Raw genomic sequence first — 23,401 nt, 5'->3', positions numbered from 1 at the left:
AAAATACTTTAGAGGAATTCCACTAAGCTTCTTTAAAAACAAAAAAAACTGCTCATGTATTTTATGATTATAATAGTTATTGCTATGGTTGTCATTACTGTCATTATTATTTTGCTTAGGCTGTCTAGGGTTGGTTTTAACTGTGGTTAACTAAGTAAATTCTCCCGGTATAGCTAGTTGCCTAACAAACAGGCAGGGTAGGACTACGTCCATCTGAAGAGGATCCAAGTACAGTTGTCACGTGGTATGTCCTCAAAGTGGCTGAGCACTTCCCACCTGCCAGGATTTCCGTTCTATACTCCCCCAGGCAGGCTCATCCCAACTTTGCCTTCATCATAAGCTATGGCAAGTGAAGAAACACAAAACTAAATGAAACATAGGCATGAACATGATCAAATTTAGAAGGCAAACAGTAAAGTGACAAAAGCAAAAGTACCACAGATCTGATATTCAAAGGCTTCTCTGACTCACAAAAACAAGGAGAGAATGAAAATCCTCAAAGGAAAATGGTGTACAAACAGATGATGTGTGAAAAAAAAAAAGCTATTAATAAAGAAAATAAAATTAAAACAGGGAAATAGGATGGTTGGGTGGCTCAGTGGGTTAACTGTCCAATTCTTGATTTTGGCTCAGGTCATGACCTCAGCATCATGAGATCCAGGCCTATGTCAGGCTCAATGCTCAGTAGGGAATCTACTTGAGATTCTATCTCCCTCTGCCCCTCCCCCCCCCCCCGCATGCTAAAATAAACAAATCTTTAAAATAACTACCTAAATAAATAAAATGTCAGCAACACCCCCTAACCATTATCATTTAGGAAAAATTTACCAAAATGATAAAGCAGTTGTTGCAAATGTTGAAGACAGTTTCTCCTGCCCACTGTTGGTGGGAGCGTGAAGTCGTGCAGTCTGCCCACTTTTTCAAAGTACGGACCAAAAGCCTTCAAAAATTTGTTCATCATCTTTTTACATAGTGATCCCCATTCTGTAGCTTTCATCAGGGAAACGGACTTGTGTAGAGAGACCCGTATTTCATTGCATTGTTTATATAATTAAGACTTTTTTTTTTTAAACTGGCTTTCTTTCCGGAAGGAAGGGCAGTATCCCAAGTGACACAAGTTAACATTTATTGAGTACTTCCCATAGGCCAGACGCTTTTCTCAGAGCCCTGCATGTCTTAATTCATTCCTAGAGATGCTCACCATCTAGCTGAGCCAAGTAGCAACTATGTGCCACAGCACGAGAACAGAGTTGCACTGGTCTGGACTCAGGGTTGCAGGTAACACAAAACCAATTACATGGCATTAGTTTTTATTTTATTTATTTTTAATATTTCACTTATTTATTCGTGAGAGACACACGGAAAGAGGCAGAGAGAGAAGCAGGCTCCTTGCAGAGAGCCCAATGTGGGACTCGTTCCCGGGACTGGGATCATGCCCTGAGCCAAAGGCATAAGCTCAACCACTGAGCCACCCAGGCATCCCAATGGCATTAGTTTTTTAAAAAATGATATTTGGGGGGTTTTTTGGCTCAAAAATCGGGGACATCTCAGCAATGTATTATTAACAGCAGGTAAGACTTATTGAGGGCTTTCACTGGGTCACATGCTGTTCTAAGTGCTTTACGGGTATTAATACTTTTGATCTTTACCTAATCCTGTGAGGTAGATGCTATTTTCAACCCATTTTGCAAGTGAGATAACTAAGGCAGAAGAGCAGTTAAGTGGCTTGCCCAATGTCGAAACAGCCAGTAATTGCAGAATCAGTAATGCCAGTCAACCAGGTAGCCGGCTCCAGAGCTGACGTTCTTAACTAGGTTAACCAGGGCTTGGCTAGAGTCAGGAATTGAAATGCTACCAACAAATGTGACCTCTTGGCTTGGCTTGCATCTCAGAGCTTCCGTCCTAGGTAGGCTTCCTCCATTGAGTGTGCATGGTTGCAGCCCCAAGACCATGCTGACCTTACAGCCCCAAGACCACACTGACCATACCAACAAAGGATGTCTTCCCCAAGAGCCCCGGCCCAAGTCCCCAGGACTGCCAGGTCGGTTTGGGGCCAGTGTCTTCCCCTAGGACAGGGTCACCCTCATGAGACCTCTGCAGAACTACCAGAGAGCAGACAATGCGGACACTGTGTGTCCACAGTGACCCAGTTAATGATGGTCAAGGGTCAAGGTGAAAACCGGGTAATGGAATTCCTGCTATGTGCCAGGTGTTTGCAAGGCATTGGGGAGCTACTAAGATATGGTTGTTACCCACAATCAGGTAGGAGAGCGCAAGCAAAGGGAAATCACAAGAATCTTTTCTGGAGCCCAAGCAGAAGGGAATAAATAACTGATCAGGAGGTGAGCAGGATCTGGAAAAAGCTAAGTAGTAGTGAATAGTAACTACCTGTTTGAATGCATAGGACATGCCAGGCACTAGGCTAAGTGATTGGTACATATTTATCTTCACTCTGGTACCTTCTGTCTAATAGATAAGGAAACTGATACTTAGAACAATGAAATAACATGCCCAAGGTCCCAACACAAAGGAGCCAGGATTCAAAAATCTATAAACACCTTTGACATAACCCTGTTACTAAGAAGAGCCAGCAAAGGTCATAGTCAATTCCCCCCCCCCCCGCCCTAAGTAACTGACATTGAAAATGAAATTCCTTGGTTGGTCGCAATCTGATATCAGGTATCTATTAAGGTACACAGAACACACAGTTAAGAACTTATTTAATTGGCCCCAGCAATGAAGATGTGGTCATTAAATTCTGGACTTTTCCCAACCTGCTTTTAAGTATCATCAATATGGTGTGCGAGTGGTGCCATTAAAAATATCAGGGGAAAAAAGGCTCAAAGGATTTCAGATCCAAATACAAAAGCCCTGAAACCATCAAAGGGGAAACCGGATCTGACCTGAACATGCTACATATGGAAACCTTGGAATCCCTGCAATGCTCTGGGGAATATTCAGTTACAAGGGAGCCCCAGCACTGACCTTTTTGCAGGGAGACAATCAACAGAACACTGTATTTGATAGGAGGAATTCACTTCCTGTTGACAAGGCTTCTAAACCTGTACAAGAGAGAGAAGAGGGGAGGGCTGAGACCTCAGTTGGCTTTGAATTGATGAACCCCGGTTATGGCGGAGTCTGAAAAGAAAAAGAAAAAAACAAAAACAAACAAAAAAGGAGGTATTGTGTAGAAAGGCCATACGATCTGCCCAGCTGTTAAATCCTTTGCTCCTACGGGTCTGCTAGAAAGGCTGAAGAAATGAAAGAACCAGCAGAAACTGGACGTTCTTCTCTTGAATATTTATGACATTTCTTCTGCAAATACTCATGACCTCTAGAAGATACCAGAGTGCCTACTAGTTCAAATTTTACTTCCTGGGTGGAGGCTTTCTGGGCTATCCACCCCTGTATTAAATCCATCTCACACTGCTCTCCCTGCCACCCACACTCGCAGCACTGCACATTGTCCTTTATTTGGTGACCCCATCACCCCAATACAGTATTTCTATTATGGCCTTGTACTGAAATGGACTCCTGCACTAGATTCTAACTCACCTCTGTCCTCAGCACTTTAACAGATAAAGCTGCTCAGAAAATGGTGACTGAATGGTGGTGGTCGTGGTGACACACGACTCTAAATTTATAAACACTGCCTACATTTATAAACACTGAACTATGCTGTAGCAGGTCTCTGAGGTTATCTTCTGTCCAGGAGCTCCTCAAGGGCAACACCATGTCTTCTTCATCTTTATCTCCATTGTTGAGCGCGGTGTCTAACAGTTTCCAGCAAATAGTAGGTGTTCAGTAAACGTTTCGGTGGTTAGGCACATTTCTCTACACGTGATGCGCAGGGCGGGTGGGGTAGGAGAGCAATTAGCAGGACTACTGATGGAGAAAAGCTTGTAAATTAGTGACAGTCTTTTTCAGTTGCTGAGCCGTGAGTGATGGGGATCAGCAGTTCTCTGGCCAAGTGCAACTTTGGCTCCCACGTCCCCAGCGGGGGCAATTTGTCACGAGTCAGAGGGAGGGGGCTGACCTGGAACACACACGGGTGCTCCCCCCTTAAATCCCACAACAGATCCAAGGTGTAGCAGGTATCCCCGCCCCCCCCCCCCCCCCCCCGAGGTGCCGAAGACGACATCGGCCCAGCGAGGTTTATCTCCTGCCCAAGCCCCTCCAGGTCGAAGGGGCCAAGCCTGAGACTCAGGGGGCTGCAGGCACCTGGGCCCGGCCGGCGGGGCTTTCCTCCTCCTGGGGCTGCCTGCGGGCCTTTCCAGTCTGGCCGGGCGTCTCCTGCAGAGGAGGAGGACGAGGGGAGAGGCCGGGGCCCAGATGCTTTGGGCACAGGGGAGTCAGAGGAGGCCGGCGACCCCGGGGTCGCGGAGCCGCGCATCCCTGCCCGGCACACGTTAGGGGGCATCCGTAAGCTTGGTCCTTCTGAGCTTCCGTAGGTCGGAATCGACTCGGCGTCCGCGCAGCCCGGGCAGGATTAGTATCTTGAAACTCAAATCATGTCTGCGTACTCGAACCGCGCACTCGAACGCACAGGTGGCTAAGCCAACCTCATCCTACAGTCTCCCCAACACGAAGACGGCAGAACCCCCACCCTCTCACCGTAGCCGACACCGACCATCTGGGAATCCGAGGGCGGAAGTGACGGTGAAGGTCCGGTGCTCGCGTCACTTCCGCCGCGCTTCTGGGCGGCGCCAAGATGGATGCTTCACGGGCCCGGGAGCAGCTCCGGCGGCGGTACCTGTTCCCGCCGGACACCGAGGCCCCGCAGGACCGCGAGGGCTACGCCAGGCCGGGTGAGGCGCTCCCCCGGGCGCGGCCGAGGGGGGCCGGAGTCGAGGCGCCCGGAAATGGCCGGCCCCGCGGGCCTCCCGCAGCCCTGCCCTGGCTGGAGGGACCGGGGTTGGTTTTCCAAGGCTTGCCAAGTAGTTTTGCAAGTCGGGTGTTTAGCTCCCTGAGAGATCCCTGGTGATCTCTTAGCCCTGCGCATCTTCATCTCAGCTGCGCTCCGGGATTCCCAGGACAGCTGGTTTAACACCTGTTTGGTAATAGCCGTTAAAATTAAAAACAAAAACAAAAAACCAGCCGTCTGATTGCATTTATAAGAATCTACCAAAGAATCCTACTCTTACCAAAACCTGAGGACATATGTGCAAAGTGTTTAACCTCAGCGTTGCTTGTAACAGCGAACGACTGAAAACATCTCGTTGCCCGTCAGCAGAGAGCGGGCTCGGTACGTTGGGATGATTCACACGCGGCGCAGCAGGCGGACTTCTTTGTACCGCCGTGGGTGGTTTTCAGAGGGCGGCGCAGAACCAAGGATGGTATGCCACCCCTTGGGTACGAACCCAGGGACGTGTGAGGTCTGTTCAGCTGTAAATGCAGAGGATATGGAAGGATTCGTAGAAGCTGATGGGTCATTGCTTTTGGGTTGAGAAATGAGGGTCAGGGATAGGAAAAGATTTCATTTTAGATCTTTCTGTTCTGTGTGCTGTAAGTTATGTGCATTTATTACCCTTTTATTTTTTTTTACCCTTTTATTTTTTTTAAGATGTTTTTATTTATTCATAAGAGACAGAGAGAGAAAGAGAGGCAGAGACACAGGCAGAGGGAGAAGCAGGCTCCATGCAGGGAGCCCGACATGGACCTGACCCTGGGACTCTAGGATCAGGCCCCAGGCTGAAGGCAGGCGCCAAACCCGCTGAGCCACCCAGGGATCCCTATTACCCTTATTTTTTTTAAAATATTTTTTTATTTATATATTCATGATAGACACAGAGAGAGAGGCAGAGACACAGGCAGAGGGAGAAGCAGGCTCCATGCAGGGAGCCGGACGTGGGACTCGATCCCGGGTCTCCAGGATCACGCCCTGGGCTGAAGGTGGCGCTAAACCGCTGAGCCACCCATGGATCCCTATTACCCTTTTAAAAATAAACAGAAAACATCATGCCCAGGCATGCTTGTTTATTCATTTCAGGCTCTGTCCCAGAATTTGCATTATAAACAGGTCTCCTGGGGACTCTGATAGTTTGCTAAAGGCTGGGGACCTCAGATGTATCCCAGTGATTCTCACAAGAACTGAGAGAGCGGGCATGGGCATGTCACTCATCTGGGGAACTTATTAGAAATGACGCATTAGACCCAACCCCAGCCACCTTATCTTTCAGATTAGGTCTCATATGGAAGAAATTTGATTTGTCCATTACCTGTCTAGACAGTACTGTGCTGAGACTAGACCTCCACTGTGCCCTTGCCACTTTTGAGCTGCTGCAAAAGGTTGTGTTTGTTTGCAATAATTGAACTACATAGTTAAAAGTAGTATTTTGGGGGTAATTACAAGTCCATCTTGTGCTGTAATGTCTGCTGTCCGCATTTTTCTTAATTAACAAGACTAATTGCTCTCCTAGGCGATATATGAAACATAAAAACTAAAATTCCTACACTGCCAGATGGTGTCATTCTTTCCAAAAGATGATAATAATTATGAATTTGATTTTAAAATATGTTTAGGGGGGAAAAGTTGCCTATATTGAACATGTTTTATAGCAGGATCCTACTAATTCTGCATTTATAAACCTATTTTGGTGGTTGTACGGAAGAAAGTGGTACTCTAATTGGAAAGAATCTGGTTTTTGGAGAGCTCCAGGAAATTAATTTATCTGGCTGAAAATAGATGTTCTTTTTCCTCATAAATCTATGGTGACTTGATAAGTTGAAATCTCTCTTATTTGCAGAAGCCTCTACAGCTGTTGAGAAAAAGGAGAAACCTCTTCCAAGACTTAATATCCATTCTGGATTCTGGATTTTGGCATCCATCGTTGTGACCTACTATGTTGACTTCTTTAAAACCATTAAAGAAAACTTTCACACTAGCAGGTGAGAAAACTTTATTGCTTAGCTTTGTAAAATTAAGCATCACCATCTTATTTTTCATGTTCTGTTTTGTCAATTGAATTCTACAAATGCCTAGAAAGCTCTTACTTCCTGCCAGGTGCCATGTTGGATGTGCTAGTGATACAAAGGTTGAAGAAGAGAGTGTGTGCTTTGGACATGAACAGCAGAACAGATGAGCCTGGAAAGTATTTCAGCATGCCTTTCAGCACATGTATGTTGTAAGACGGCAGACGTAGTGAATTTAAGAAGAATCTAATCCATTTGTAAAAGGTGGAAGAAGAAAGATTCTGCTGAGGTCTCTCTGAAGATAAAGTGCAGGAGCACTGGGAGGAGGGCGTGAGGACCATGGTGGGTGAGAACCAGGTCAGAGGTTGTTTTCAGAGAGCAGTTACAGCTAACAAGGTAAGGGGAGTGATTGAATTAGAGTTGACGTCACTTGAGGGGGGAGTTGGGAGCTGAGGCTGGATGTCAAATCGTCTCATTCAAGAGGATAGGGATCTCTTGATATAATCTCAGGAGCTGACATGGGAGACAAGGTTGTGAATCAGACCTGAGTCCTCACTGAACATTGGAGAGTGTTCTGGAGCCCCTGCCCCATAACAGAAAAAAGGAGAGAGGTTGGTGAGCAGTGGAGCAGGCATAGGGAGGGGTGGTGGTTTGCATAGGGTATGAACACAGTTGTTTGCAAAGAGCAGCCGGGCTAGAAAGGTGTAGCTAGAACTCTCTGATTCCGTGTTATCTTCTCTTCAGAAGCCTTCAGGAAGAGCAGTGACCACTGGCGAGAGAGTCAGGAGGTGCACGAAGCATGCAGTTAGGAGAAAGGAAGCATATGGGACTTTATTTAAACTGTTGGAGGGAAAAAGCTTGGGCCTCTCTTTCCTCATTCCCATGAGCTGGAGCTTTCCTCAAACACTCCTATTATCCTGCCCTTTGCCCTCCTTGCTCCTTCCCTGACCGAGTCCAGGATGAAGAACCAGGCACATGTCGCTCAGCTCCTTCTTTCTCTTGGGAGCCAGTTGCCCATTGGAAGCACAGATTCCTGTCTGCTTTTCTCTGCCATCATTTATGGGAGCAGCCCCCAGATGAGAGGGTCTCTAGGTATTCCTGACAACTTGGAGCCTGGCAAGTATGTCTGGTCACCAGAGCTACCTTCTTGTGCTCCCATCTGTGAAAAAAGCTGACAGTTGACCTCATTAGCCTAATTCCTTCTTGTCCCTCAGTTGGTTTAGAACCTGGGCTGGGAAAAGAGAGAGTGTTTACTTTGCACACTACCAGGGGCAGCTGTCTCTTTGTTATTCAGATATGTCATGAGAGTCTGAGATGTGTTTGGCTGTGGTGACAGCAATGAATGAGGCACATTTCTAGCCTCTCACTGTCTCTTCTAGTCCAAGACTGATAAATCAGTCATGTGACATGTGCTGTGTAAGTTTATGCACAGGATTTACCTCTTTGTCTCCTTATATTAAGTATTCTCACTAGTTTAAGGAAATGGTGAGCTGAGGGATAATTTGTTACAATAAAAGATGTTGGGGGCAGCTGCAGGAGTAAGTGGAGTGCCCAGGGGCACACGCTGTCATGTGGCAGAGCCAGGACTCAGAATCTGGACGGAGGGCTGTGGAGCAAGAGAAGGAAGTGGAAGTCACAGGCCTGGCCTGAAAAAAATGTCCTCTTAGAGAAAAGCATGAGCAGACACTCAAAGGCTGAGGATTTTGAGTAGCACTGTATTCTTCCCGAGGGCCTCAGTAAGCAGTGAGGAGTTTGAGCAGTCCTGGGATGAGAGCAGTACCCAAGAGGGAGTATAGGCCACAATCTGCTCTCTGCAAACGGCTTATTTCTCTAATACCTGAGGTGATTTCTTATTACTTGTCCTGCTGTTAGCCCAAGTTCAGAAGCTCGAGGCTTTAGGGTTTTTAAATCTATGCAAGCTTAGGGGCGCCTGGATGACTCAGTCAGTGGAGTTTTGATTTTGGTTCGGGTCATGATCTCAGGGTCGTAAGATCGAGTCCCACATCAGCCTATGTGCTGAGCATGGAGCTCGCTTAAGATTCTCTCTGCTCCCCTAACCCCTACTTAAAAAAAAAAAAAAAGATTAAATCTATGCAAGGTTGTAAGACTGTGTTCAAAGACAGGAGAGACGGGTCAACATTAAAGCGGATCATCACCATGCTTTGGAAATCTCCATTTTTAGGAAATTGCTGGTTGTGTGTAGGGACTGGAGAGCTGATTAAACTACAACAAAAATTACCGTCGCAGTTGCCCAGGCAACTTCCTCAGAGCCACCACGCCACAATTTGGGAAACCAGGGCAAGTTAGCTTCCTTTGGGACTGTTGCAGTGACTCATACACAGCCAGGGTTGAGGGCCACTGACCTGCAGTATTGTTTCGGTTTAGGCAGGTTCTTCAACTGTGTCTGTCTGCTACCAAATCTGGACTCTGTGGCCACACTAGGATTCTGTGTGATTTTAAATACGGATGAACAGAAGGATTCTGACCAAGCAAGGAGGTCACTGTAACTCTGGCACAGTGTTCCTCAGCCTTTGTTAGCATGTCCTAAGGAGGCTTTGCAAGCCATGTTATTCCTAATCACTCCCTTATCTACTGTGTGAATATCTGTGCTTTGTACACGCAGAAGGAGTAAGATTATGTCTTCACTCTGGGGGCAATATCACCCCTGTTGAGAATGTACACTGTGGCAGAAGAGAGGTCTTTGAAGGCCTCTTTGAAGAGGATCATGAAAAATTTTTTTTTCATAGATCACCCCAGTGGAATGATACTTATTGCTCCTGGGCATTAACTGTGTGGGAAGTGCTTTTCTGAGCAACTGTGTGATTCTCACAGTGATTCTGTAAGTGTTGGTGACATTTCCAAAGGACTGTGAGGGTAAGGAATTGTCCCAGAGTCACAAGGCTAGTCATGCTGAAGCTAAGATCCAAAGCCAGACCGGCACATGTGAAAGGCCCTGCTTTAATTGCCATGCTCTCCTGTCTCTCATAATTAATCCCAGAACTTGGCATCCTTCAATGCCTTCAAGGAATCTGGAATCTTGCATTGGTTGGATGTGTATTCAGCGGCTGTGTGACTTGACTGTTCCAGCCCCCGTGACCCATCTTGTCCACATGGAACACTGGCCTTCTCCCAAAGGAGAAGGGAAAGATAATGGGGGCTGGGAATGTTGGCGGATGGAGAGGGCTTTGTTCCCCAAATCTGGCCTTGTCCCCTGACAGCAGGGGCCCAGGAGGCCACCTTCACATGCAGAGTCTCGGGTCTTGGGTAGAATTAGAAGTGAGAAAAAAGACACTGCCCCTCAAGAGGAGGATTGGAGCCCTTTCTCAAAATGGGTGTGTCTCCCTCAGCAATCTCTTCTGAGAGGCAGTTTGAAGAAACCATTTTCCACATCGATTGTCAGTACTCCCAGAAACCCTCCCTGACTTGGAGGTGTTCGCAGTACCTGTTTCTTACTCTCACATTCAGATCTTCAGAAAGAGACCAAGCTGCGGCGTGTCCTGTATCATTAAGGAAGACACATAGCCTTGAGCGCACTTGTGCTCTGGGTGGTGGTTTTGGAGTGTGTGCAGCACACGTGTGTTGAAGGCCCTGCTTTCTTCTGCTGTGTCTGCTGGCCTCCTCTTGTCTCACTCCACCTCTCTTTAGACAGAGGCCTTCTGAAAGCTGGGATTGAGGAGCTGTGGAAATTGATTTTTAGGCTCTCAGTGAAAACGTTTAAGACACTTGCTGACTTGCTCAGTGCTGTCAACCCTCCTGTCGCTTTTGTCTCTGCAGTTGGTTTGTCGTGGGCGGTGCCCTGCTGCTTATCAGTCTGTCGATCGCATGTTACTGCATCCTCTACCTGGAGTGGTGTTGTGGAATTGAAGATTATGATGTCAAGTATCCCACCTTGATACCCGTTACAACTGCTACTTTCATTGCGGCTGGAATTTGGTAAGTTAACTTTGAAATGACTAATAGGAATGAAACGTTTTTTGATTGGGTACTGATGTATATGGTACAAAACTCAATGAAAAGGAATAATGAGAAAATGGCCTCCCATCATTGCTGGTCTTGGAGTTCCTTTCCAGTAGGTTCTTTATGTATTTAACTATTTAAAATACAAATGGTGACACGCTGTGTGTATTTCGGATATTTTGCTTTTTCAGTCATTTTCAGTGTGAAATATAATACATACAGAAAGTGGAAAAACCTAAGTTGTGGAGCTGAACAAGTTAAGAGAAACATTGGCAAGAGCCCACCCAGGTCAAGGAGAACAGTGCCAGCCCCAGAATCCCTTTATGTCCCCCTCTCTCCGCCACCTCTCCAGGCACCGTCCTTCCTGCCCAGGGACAGACACTGCTCTGACCTGTGTGGGATTTGCTTTCTTTTGCATCTCTCTCTTTCTTTTTTTTTTTTTTTTTCAAGATTTTATTTATTTATTCATGAGAGACAGAGAGAGAGAGAGAGGCAGAGACACAGGCAGAGGGAGAAGCAGGCTCCCTGCAGGAAAGCCCGATGTGGGACTTGATCCCAGGACCCCCGGATCACAACCTGAGCCAAAGGCGGATGCTCAACCACTGAGCCACCCAGATGCCCCTTTTTTGCATCTCTTAAATACTGTTTTTGTTTTGTCTAGTTTTTTGAGCTTTCTAGAAATGGATTCATGTATTATGTATTCATTTACATTTGGCTGTTTACACATTTTGTGTGCTGTTTATTACTCTCATGCTCAAAACTTTAGAAACAAGTAGAAAGCTGCTGTCTTTCCTGTATCGTGAAAGAAAAACCCATTGCCATGAGTGGAGCTGCAGTTGGGACCATGCTTCATAGAGAGTGTGCAGAGCCTCACCTTTGTTCTTGCTGCTGCCTCAGTCTCATCCTATCTCACCCCATCCTTCGTTAGATCTGCTTTGTGTATCACTGCTGCTCATTGCTGGTTAGCATCTCGGCCTATCACCGAATCCCTGTTTCCAGTTTGGTGGTGTTTTTAATGATGCTTTTAACATTCTGGAATATGAGTCTGGTGCGCATGTGCACACGTGTCTCCTGGGTGTTTATTCAATGAAAAATACTGATTTGTTTTAATATGTATAGAAGTATACTTGTTCTCTGAAGAAAAATCTATTAATTACAGAAAAACACAAAGGAAATAAATCAGCATGATCCTACCAGCCAGAGAGAAAAACTATTCTTTATGTGTTGTCTATATTCCTATAGCTTTTTTCCTTTTTCTATGCTAATTGAATTTTGATTTTGGAAAAACCATATACTTTTGTACATACTCAGTTTAAATGCATGTTTTTTATGATGAATTTTCTGTAGTTGAAGTTTAAGGGTAATTGACATGTATTACCTTGTGATGTGGATGTTACCCTTCAGTGGCGTGGGTGGCCAGGTGTTCTGTTTTACATTGTAAGAGCAAGATCACCCCAAATATGTTAGTTTTTAGAATAGTAGGATTATAGTTGTTTAAAGTCCTGCTTATCAAACTGTTACATAATAAAACCTTGATTTAATTGACTATAGTTTTTTCTAATTAACTTCTGCTCTTAGAAATTCAGTCCATAAAAAAATCATTTGCACTTAGAAGCTATCTTATTTTTACCTAGGTGACCGGAATAGTGTTTTTCTCAATAGGAAATTTAATAGCAACTTATAAGTGATTACTTTTTTTCGTTCTGTTTTTCTTTTTTTTTAAGATCTTATTTATTTATTTGAGAGAGAGGGTGAGCCGAGAGAGAGAGAGCAAACATGAATGGGGGGGAAAAGGCAGAGGGAGAGGGGAAAGCAGACTCCCCATTGAGGTGGGAGCCCGATGTGGGGGCTCGATCCCGGGACTCTGAGATCATGACCTGAACCAAAGGCAGATGCTTTATTTTTCTAATAAAAAAATATTTGAAACTGTCTTGACCATGATCGTTTGATGGCTTGTGGATCGTAAAAGCAGGCTGTAGCCATTATAATTCCTGCTCTATCAGATGCTGACTTTTAGACACTTGGGTTCCTCTTGGGCCCACTCTCATGGGAGGACCTCTACCCACTCCAGCTCCCAGTGCTTTTGGAAGAGTTTGTGATATTTCCAGTGTCGGCTAAATCACATCTCTGAGAAACGTGTCATACGTATAAAGTTGCTGGTTAAGTGAACTTCCCCAAACCGAGTCAACAGTGGGTTCTCTAAATCTAGACTCCACAGCAGGATATGTGTATAGATTGTAGCTGGAGTTGCCCACCATGTGTGCTTTGTCCTTTTCAGCTTCAACGTTGCTTTGTGGCACGTGTGGTCCTTCCTCACACCGTTGCTGTTGTTCACACAGTTCATGGGGGTTGTGATGCTCATCTCACTCCTTGGATGATTTCTAAAGGTAGGAGCTCTGGAATGGCATGTCTCATATTGAACGCATTGGAACAGCATCTTCTATGACAATTTTCAGGTGCAGGCCAACTTGTCGACTATTCATTCACTGAACTCAGACAAAAGGGATTGCGACCCCTTCCCTTTTGCATAAATTCTTTCTCTATGCCTGCTTCTTAGGCAAGGCACCCGCCATTCAGAGACGTCATTGAGACAGGGTTCGCACCTTCCAGAACAGAGAAGTTCACACAGTAGATCATTTTTTCCTGAAGTCAGCCTCCCTCACCTAATACATACATGGTGACAGGCTAGATTGCTCTGATGGAATGGGAGCATAGAGAGAACAGGCACTCTAACCTACTCTGGCTGCCTCGTAACAGATGACACATCAACCTTTTCCTTTTGTATTACTTACAGAATTTCTTCTTCCCCGCAGACAACTGCCCCCCCTGGACCCCTGCCTTTCACAGTAGGGTCTGTTTCCTGAGTGTCACATGACTCATTTGTCACATAAATACGTGTTGAGAGCTCTCCCTCTAGGTGCTGGGGACATGGCAAAAAGGACCAAGACAGCCACTACTTTCATGTCACTTACTTCAGGGCTTGGAGGAAATCTATTTCATACTTAGTTTACAGGCCTGAAAACAGGCCCAAAGAAGTAGACGCTAATATACTTAGGGTGCTAGAAAATAAATAGTTGGGGTGCTAGAAAACTGACTTCAGCTTGTTAGCTGTTAGCATGTGCTCCCTCTGGAGTTTTAAAGGAGAGTCACTGTGCCCATATAGAGGAGAAACAGACATAAACTCATTGCTGCCAGGCTGCAGGGGGTCACTGGCATGTCCCTGACCGCACTGTGGGGAGAGTCCCCTGCACACACTGTGGTATGTCTGGGGCCCTCGGCGTCGCACTAGCCCTTTCTCCCAGTTCAAGTCTGTCGTCACAAGAAGTCACCTATTCCTACCACGTGTCCTGCCTCTCCCCTTCCCCCTGAAGTCATTACATTTTTGGTCGTTCAGTTTTGACTTCTTACACATGTTCATGAGTTTTTGATGTACTGCTGATGTGAATTTACATCTGGTAATGGAGAGCCAGAGTTGTTGTAGGCCTGTGGGCTAAACTGTGCTTTTTAACAGTAAATCCAGCAGCAGAAGGTAGAATGTCTCACTTAGGATGTCACTGTTGATTTTCTTTCAGGTTTAGACCTTCAGGCTGCTGGAAGCATCACAGACTTAATGGAAACGCTAAAGTGTGTCTATCTAGGAAGTGAGTGGTTTCCTTGGAAAAAGTAAACTTTGCAGTGTGGTTGAAATCAGAATAAATTCAAGTTCATTTGCCTTTCCTTAAACTCAAGTAATTGAATCAAATTCAAATTCTGTTTAAAACAGAAGTAATTAGTTTGCATTGTTGATCAGTTTGAATCGTTGGAGCAAGCAGTGGTGTAAACATTTTGGCTGAGTTTCATTATAGATACATGATGTCCTCCCCAAATTGCAGATAAAATGTTCACTCTTTGGTTGTATATGATCATTGGGTGTATATAAAGGAATGATCATGTCCTGTGCCTTTAACCCAGCTTCAGCAATTAATATAGATCTCATTTTTATAATAGTTTTGTTAGGTGAGAGGACCAATTGAAAGCATTTTGTGTATTCCTGTCACTTTAGATTTTATCACGTGTAAATTATTGGGTTTCTAGCATTTGTTTAACATAAGCACTTTTAATCATTTTTAAGTATGTGTAATTTTTTCCTTGACATTTAAATAAAGTATTTTTATAACTCTTGTGGGTTTTGTTACTACAGATTTTGGAAAGTTTGTTTTCAGCTATTAACACTTCAAGTTAACTAGAGGAATAGGGCTCCTTCTTAGAGAAGTCTGCTCTGCTCTTCAAAGACCTCGGGAAGACAGTATTTGCGCCTACAAATGCAAATACGTTCATATGAAACCCAAATATCACAGGCCTGGTGTTGATCTTCACCCCACCCCCTCAGAAGGGGCTTCAGCTGATGATGGGGTATTCAGTTACCACTTGGCTCTGGCTTGGATCCCACCCTGCACCTGCCATTACCAGACCTTGAGTAGTAATCTTTCTCCCAACTGTGAAGTGGGAACGCTCTCTGTTCTGTAGGGTTGTGGCTAATAGGAATAATGCTTACAAGACACCTGTTACAGTGCCTGGGACACAGTAGGCACTCATTCCATTGATGGTAATTGAAAAGGAATGAAAGACCAAGTAGATTCAGGATCAGGAATGGGGAAAGGCGGGCATGATCAATGAGCAGAATCAAGCCCACTCTGGGCACACACACGTGAGAGTTTCATGACAAGTCAGGAACAAGGTCAGACAGGTCAGAGTCAGGTAGTCATGTCAGTCAGTGACATGGGGGGGTCCCGTGCAGAGTTGAGGTTGCAAACCCTAGAAGTTGGGATGAGAGTGAGTAAGGAACCGGCAGGGCTAGGTAGTGGAAGATAGGTAAGGGGCTAAGTGATCCAGCTCCCCCAAAATCCCCAGAAATGTCTGAGGTATAAGGAAACCAGAGATAAGGAGACAGAACCAGACCACCTCGTTTGTCTTAAGCCTCAGAGATGAGATATTCAAAGAAGTAATCATGCTGCTATCAGTGGTCATGTCAAGAAGATGTAAGTTCTCTGGTCAGTTTTCTATAAAACCCTGACCATAAAAGCCCGCAGTGGCAACTCACTCGGGACCCCTCTCTCTAGAGAGCTTTTTCTTTCTGTTCTCACCTCCACTTAATAAACTTTCACTTTACTTCACCCTTTTTGTGTCCATGAGAGTCATTCTTTGACTCAGTGAGACAAGAACCCGGTAACAAGAGCATTGGTTCTGACCCACTGGAGGGGTCTGGGACAGAGCCCACAAACTTGATATCTGGCTAGAGTCTGCAAGAAAACACCTATCCTCCCTCCATCCCCCACCCCCACCCCAAACCCCATCTTTTATTGCAGAGTGTAGATCTACTGTTTGGATAGAAATCTAAGGCTGGGATTTTCTGTATGTAGTTTGTTAAAACCCAGTCGGCAAAATGCTGGTGGTGTGGCCCACTAAGATGGTAAGATGACCCTGTTAGTTGCAAAGAGACAGTTTAATAATTTTAAAACTGGATCATGCCTGGTCCCTGTTTCTGTTAAATAACTGCCATGTTATGTTATCTGTGGGTCTTTGCCTGTTAGTATAACTTCTAAATAAAGAAAAATGCTATCAGGCCATCCTGACAGTGCTTCCAAACAAGCCTGTGGGAGAGCACTGCTCTGCAGGGTAAAGAGTAAATCAACACTTGCAAGTCTCTACCATGAAGGCCAGGGATATGATAGAAGCATGTGTGTGCTCTTAAAAATATCCCTGACTCTTTGGGGCGCCTGAGTGGCTCGGTTGAGCTTCTGACTCTTGGTTTCATGGGCCTCTTGCTTTGAGCTCAGGTCCTGATCTCAGGGTCATGAGATAGAGCCCCGTGTCCAGCTCTGCACAGAGTCTGTTTATTGCCCCTCACCCCCAATAGATACGATCTTCCAAAAACTTTTTTGAAAAAATGTCCCTGACTGACCATCCCAAGTGTCAAGTCCAAGTTTTCTCCCGGCCTGCACGCTAGTTGCCCAGGCCTGCTGCTCAAGGGTTGTGGTTCGGGTGGTGAGCAAGGCTATTCTGTGTGAAGGGTCCTGCGGGTCATCCTAACGTCAGGCCTGGGTCAGGAGCTCTCCTGGTCCAGTGAGTTTGGGGAGAGACCTCTCAGCACAAACAGGGAATGTAGAGATAACAGAATCTAACTGCTCACTAGGATAAAAACCAGACTGAGACTCCTCCCCGGCCCCTCCTCAACCCCACAATCTATGTCTGGGACCCAGCTTGGGGGATTGAAGCCTTGCTAGGAGACTAGCAGGAGTTAAGACCCTGGCTCTGTCGGGGCCCTTGGGTTTTATGCACCATAAAAAAGGTTTCTTTAGCCAGAGAGGCAATGGAAGGGACTGGGGAGAGCTGAACAGCCGTGTCTCTGCAAGTGGGCTCCTAGCTTAGGGGGAGCGGCTGGGGCTGGGTGATGAGTGATTCGGTGCTGTCCACAGCTGCCCCAGTCGGGATAAATGCCGTCCACATAAAGAGGGTTTTTTTTTTTTTTTTCCGTTTGTTTAAAGATTTTATCCATCTATTAGAGCACAGCCATGTGCACAAGTTGGCAGGGGGAGGGGCAGAGAGAGAGGCAGACTCCCCGCTGAGCAGGGAGCCCTACGTGGGGCTTGATCCCAGGACTCTGAGGTCCTGACCTGAGCCAAAGGCAGATGCATCACCTACTGAGCCACCCAGGCACCCCAAATGCCCTCTACTTAAAAACAGTTTTTTTGAAAGACTGATTCCGTTCCATATTCCTTGAGGTGGGAAAGAGTTTGGTGGATTCTAGGAACATGGAATTCCTAAAAATAACTCCGTGAAACAGCGGCAGGAGTATTTGGCACACTGAGGTCTGATTCCAAAGGTGAGCGTTGCAGGTTCTGGGCTGAGCATGGTGGGGAGTTGAGAGCAGAGCTGGCCAGGGACTGGCGCTAAGCCGACTGCGAAGCCCTCCTCCCCTGAGTCTCAGACTCCGCTGCCCACATGGAGGACCACGATTTCCCCCGTTCAGGTGGAAGGGGGCCTCCGCGGCTGCTCCATCAAGCAGCGTGAGCAACTAGCTTTTCATGTTAGCTGCAGCCTTTGCAAACCTTTTAATAAACCTCACTTAGGGCATATCCGTGGTGCCTTGAGATGCATCATTCCCATGTGCACACAGATCTGTTGTCCCGTTTCCCTTCTTTGAATGCACACCCCGAGTCAGGTTCCCTCATGCTCCTCCAATTATGGACCATTTGCTTTGGTCTCCCTCACAGCACAACGCCATCGAAGGGCTCCCTGTGCTCACAATCTCCAGCTGTGCTTCTTCTTTTAAAAAGTATGAGATATGTTTGTAAAGGAGGATATTTAATGTTCCCTGTGTTTACAATAAAAAAGAGTCTAAAAGGACCTCAGGGTCTGGGTCCCACCTGGCCCACGCGCCCCCAGTGGCAGGAGTGACCCGCAGTCCAGCCACTGCTTCCCCGCTGCCCCCTCCCTCACCTGAGCACCATGTCTCTCCCAAGGCCATCCAGACTCTTCTCATAACCCCTTTGTCCTTGTCACGGTGGCCAGTACTAAAGACCTGCGACTCCTGGGGCACATCTCATCTCCGCACACATCTGTATGTTCTGGTTGTCTACACCTGCGTGACGAACCACACTACACGGGCTTAAAACCACTACCACCACTGTTATTTTGCTCATGAGTCTGAAGTTCGAACAGGAATTTGCAGGAACAGCTTGTTTCCACTCCACATGGGGCAACTCGACTGGCTGGCTGGACGGTGCCCGTCCAAGAGGATTCACTCGGGGCTGGTGAGGGCGCTGGCTGCGATTTCTCTCCGCATGGGCCCCCCCATGGGGCAGCAGGACCTTCCCCCCTGCAGAGGCTCTCTGATCCAAAGGGGAGCTTCGGTATTAATTTTCAGTTGCTGCTGTAACAGATTGCCACAAACAGCAGCTAAAAACAACAGAAATTGATTGTCGTACAGTTCTGTAGTTTGAGGTCTGGTATGGGTCTCATGGGGCTAAAATCAAGGTGTTGGCGGGGCTGTGGTCCTTCCCAGAGGTTCCAGGGGGGAGAATCTATTTCCTGTACTTTCAGGTCGTTAGCAGAGCTCAATTCCTTGCAGTCCCAGGACTGAGCTCCCCATTCTGAGCTGGCTGTCAGTGAGGCCGGTCCCAGCTTCTAGAGGCACCTGCATTTCTTGCTTCATGGTGCTCTTCCTCCATCTGAAAGCCTCACATCCCTCCGTCGTCCTGACTTCCTCTTCCACCCTCCCCTCTGCTGAAGGGCCGCTGTGATTACACCAGGCTCACCTGGGCAACCCCAGATACACTTCCTATTTTAAAGCCCTTAACTCATCTTTAGCGTTCCTCTGGCCATATCATGCAACATTTTTGGTAGCTTCCAGGAGCAGGGTGTGGACCTCTTTGGGAGCATCCCTCTGCTCACCACTGTGTCCCAGAGACAGGAGATGGAAGCTTCCACTTAAAGCTTGGGCTCAGAAACCGCAAGTAGTCGCAGACTCCAAGTCCAAGGGGACATAGTTTTCCCCATCCTAAAGGAGGAGGGTCAAGGAAGGTGTGGGCCATGTTTTAAAATTATGAGTCTTGGGGACACCTGGGTGGCTCAGCGGTTGAGCTCCTGCCTTCAGCCCAGGGCGTGATCCTGGAGACCTGGGATCGAGTCCCACATCGGGCTCCCTGCATGGAGCCTGCTTCTCCCTCTGTCTGTGTCTCTGCCTCTCTCTGTGTGTGTCTCATGAATAAATAAATAGAATCTTAAAAAGAAAAAACTTTAAAATTACCAATCTTGGGACACCTGGGTGGCTCAGTGGCTGAATGTCTGCATTTGGCTCAGGTCATGATCCTGGGGTCCTGGAATTGAGTCCCACATCAGGGTCCCTGCAGGGGGCCTGCTTCTCCCTCTACTTGTGTCTCTACTTCTCTCTCTGTGTGTGTCTCTCATGAATAATTAAATAAAATCTTAAAAAAATAAAATTGCCAGTCTCTGGCTACAAATCCTCTGCATTCCTCCCCCATGCAAAAGCCAGCCATCCCGGGAAGCCTCATCTCATGACAGCACCAGGCACAGGCTTGGGCTCCAGGATCACATCGTCTAAATCAATACAGGTGCGTGCAGGTGTGGTTGCTTGGGAGCAGGGGAGTGACCGGCCAGTTACACACGGGACATACAGTGGTGAGGCAGGCATAGGACATCCACTAGGACATTCCCATTCAAAAAGCAGTGAGCAAGGCACACAGTCGCTGGTCCACAGAAATCTGAAATCCAGCTGGGCGCATATCACCCTTTTATGGTTAGGAGCCTGTGCTGCTTCCTGGGACTGTGTCAAAGCTTCAGGCTCTACCCTCTGGGCTCTCTTCCACCCTCACCCTTGTGTCACCTTTTTCTGTAAGAAAACAGTTTGGAATTCAGCAACTTTTCTCTGCCTGTCCCCTGCCCAGAAGTGTGAGATCTGCGTACTCTTCATTTTGCACTGGCTGTCCCTTTTGGTCTGAGCTGGAGGTGCTTCCCCTAGAACTATTTGCAAATAACAAGAGGCAGGGGGTCTTCTCAGGAGCATTTAAAGAAATCTTTACCTCCTGGAGCTACAGGACCAGGCTCAGGACTTCGTTGTGGGCAGAGTATCTGGGCTGAGGGCTGACTCCTCAGTCTGGAAAGCTCACCCACCAGAGTCAGCGCCTGAAGGGGAAGGACCAGCTCTTGAGAAATGGACACCTACCTACCTATGGCCGGAACCGGATGTCATCTGATCACCAAACTCAAGGTTGGGCACGCACAGCAGTACTATATTACCGAGTAGAAAAAGAGCATATGTGACTTGAACTTGGCCTGGGCTGGAAACAGGTGGCCCAGGGGCCTTTGAGATCAATTCCAGCTGCTTTGTCTCCTCTCCTTAAAGCACACTTGTGGTCCCATGGGGGCCTTTCTCAGGATGGAGGGAAGTTGCTCAGGCTTAGTCTACGGGTGATTCTGCATGATGTGATGGCACCAACCCGCCGCGTAGGCAGCTGTAGCATCACAGCCCCACCCAGAGGTGACCCCGAAGGGAGGGTGCTGAAGGAAAGTCCTCCCAGCGGACTGAATGCTGAGTGGTACATGTTGTTGGGCGCTTTGTCTGGATTGAGAGATGTCCAGAGCGCAAATCTCCATGACCTCAGGGCTACCAGTTTGGCTGACTGGTCGGTGACTTGGAATGAAGAACTGGTAACTTAGTGGCAAGGAGGTTTGGGGAGTAATAGGCGGAGGGGTTTCTCAGCGTGGATCCAGAGTGAAGCATGAGTCACACGAATGTTCACCCACGGCGCCCCCTACAGAAGAGGGGGTGAAACAGCATGTTCTGTGCGTGTCTGTCAGCCGCTGCCTAGCCACCCAGTGTTTGCTGCACAGGCCGGGTACAAGGGCATGTTGGGGGGGAGAGGAGGGGCAAGCGCTTGGTTACGCAGAATCCTCTCCCCACAGCTGACCCGGTTGACCCTGGTGCTGAGTGCAGCCTCTGCTGTGATGATCTGAAGAGCATTCTGGAACTTTTGTCATTTCTCCCTTCCCCTGAATCTGGACGAGCCTATGACTGCCATCACCAATAGAGTGTGCCAGAAATGACACCGTGTGGCCACTAAGGCTAGGTCATGAAGGCCATTCAGCTGCTGCTGGTTCTCTTGGAATGCATGCTGTCCCGGTGTCCCCTCTTGGGATGCTCCCGCTCAGAGCCCAGTGGCAAGGCCGTGGGAGGTTCAAGCCACATAAAGAGGACACTCGTGGGAACCCAGCTGAGCCCAGCCTTTGGGTTCATTTGGGCACCAGAATGTGAATTAAACCTTTGGGGATTCCAGCCCTGGGCATCAAGTCACTCCCAGCTGTTCTCGTCTTCCCTGCTAAGGCTCTGGACACCGTAGAGCGGAGGAAAGAGCAACCCACACTGTGTCCCCTGCAAATGCTGACCCACGGATCCATGTGCACAACAAAAGGGTTGCTATGTTGGGCAGTTGATTAGGTTGTGATAGAACTTGCTGCCAACAGCGGAGGCCGCCACTGAGCTGCCTGGTGGACGTTTGATTATATCAGATCCCTTCCATCATGAAGGGAGTGGAGATTTGTTCTCTCTGGATGATTTTGCCTTTCCTTCCCGTGATGCTTCTGCTGGTATTTATATGGTCATGGTCTTCTACGCCACACTGCTTCTGATTCACAACCATGGACTTCACCCAATGCCCAAGACTTAACATCCATTCAGAGCCCATTCTAGTGTTTCCCAAAGGATCCACGTAGAAAAAAATGACATCAGTGGGCAAAGTAGTTCAATTCAAATAAAGACTGTAGTTTGGCTAATACTTTTGTATCAACTTTAATTTTTTAGTTTTGACAAAGGTCCCATGGTGTATGAGCTATTCGGAGGAAGTGAGGGGAGCTGAGTGGAGGGTGAACCAAAACATCTCTACTATCTTCGCAACTCTTCTGTAAATCTAACATTATTTCAAAAGGAAAAGTTAAGAAAATAGATGCGGTAGTGACCTCTCCTCAGGGATGGTCACCATGCCATAATGCTGTGGGTCCTTCTGGGGAAGGCTCAGAGGAAGATTCACAGGATGTTTGTGGCAATGCTGCAGGGCCTTTCTCAAGGAGATCCAGGCAGCCCCTTCTTCATCTGAAGACTCCAGGTCTGCTCAGGTTTGGGGCACCGAGTGAGAGTTTTTGATGATCTCTTGTACTGATTCAAGATAGATCTCAGTTTACCCTACCTAGAGATTTTCCAGTTATTTAGATCAAATAACGCTTTAATAGGCTGCCTCTCATGGGTTGCATTGTGCCCCCCGCCCCCACAGATGTGCTGAAGTCCTAACCACTGGTACCTGTGAAAGTGACCTTATTTGCAGATGTAATAACAATGTAAGTTAAGATGCGGTCATAGTAGAGTAGGGTTGGCCCTTAATCCAATATGACTGGTGTTCATACAAAGAGGAGAGAGACAGACCCAGAGGGAAGTTGGCTGTGTGACAATGACAGCCACAGAGATTTGATCATGCAGCTGGAAGCTAAGTGGCACCCAGGATGAGGAACAGCCACCAGAAACTAGAAGAGACAAGGGAGGATCCTCCCCTAGGTCCCTCAGGGGGAATGTGTCTCTGGTGACACCTTGATTTCCAATCTCCAGGCTGCAGAGCTATGAGATAATACATTTCTGTTGTTTTAAGCCATCAAATTGGTGGTCCTTCATTGTAGCCACCCTAGAAAACTAATTAACACTGCTCACCTCTTTTATTCTTAGAAACTCTGGGATTATATAGCCACCACTGAAGGTAACTGGGAGCAAAATCTTCCACTTGGCCCTGGGTCCTGTTGTTCGTGTTGTTTGTGGCAGCTAATTAAGCATTCCCAGCTGGCCTCTGCCCCTCTGGGTAGTCCATGTCTCACCACCATCCAGGTGGCACTGACGTCCCTAGGCGGCAGTTGCCTGGTCCTTCACTGAGATGACATGTGATCAATGGACTGTGGGTGGGAGTAACATGCTCTGAAGGAGGCCAAAGCTGGG

General features: G+C 47.1%; 1 protein-coding gene and 1 long non-coding RNA gene across 3 annotated transcripts; one reads left to right on the top strand and one right to left on the bottom strand.

The window, feature by feature from the left end:
* Nucleotides 1-980: 980 nt before the first annotated feature.
* LOC140621284 (uncharacterized) lies at nucleotides 981-4,954 on the bottom strand. Its single transcript, XR_012021012.1, has 2 exons — nucleotides 3,556-4,954; nucleotides 981-3,062 (listed from the first exon to the last, which is right to left on the bottom strand). It is a non-coding gene; the product is annotated as an uncharacterized lncRNA (long non-coding RNA).
* On the top strand, nucleotides 4,466-15,029 carry TMEM128 (transmembrane protein 128). Of its 2 annotated transcripts, none has more exons than XM_072806410.1 (5): nucleotides 4,466-4,808; nucleotides 6,747-6,888; nucleotides 10,687-10,845; nucleotides 13,148-13,256; nucleotides 14,442-15,029. In XM_072806410.1, exons 1-4 carry the CDS (start codon nucleotides 4,712-4,714, stop codon nucleotides 13,245-13,247), a joined length of 498 nt encoding a protein of 165 aa, XP_072662511.1. In that variant the 5' UTR covers nucleotides 4,466-4,711; the 3' UTR covers nucleotides 13,248-13,256; nucleotides 14,442-15,029. The 2 variants fall into 2 exon arrangements, with proteins under 2 accessions (XP_072662511.1, XP_072662512.1); XM_072806411.1 differs by having other exon boundaries at nucleotides 4,676-4,808; nucleotides 6,750-6,888.
* The last annotated feature ends 8,372 nt before the right edge of the window (nucleotides 15,030-23,401 follow it).

This window comes from Canis lupus, chromosome 2 (assembly GCF_048164855.1).
Source record: "Canis lupus baileyi chromosome 2, mCanLup2.hap1, whole genome shotgun sequence".
In the NCBI taxonomy this organism is placed as follows: Eukaryota; Metazoa; Chordata; class Mammalia; order Carnivora; family Canidae; genus Canis; species Canis lupus.
This window is presented reverse-complemented; position numbering and strand designations above follow the sequence as displayed.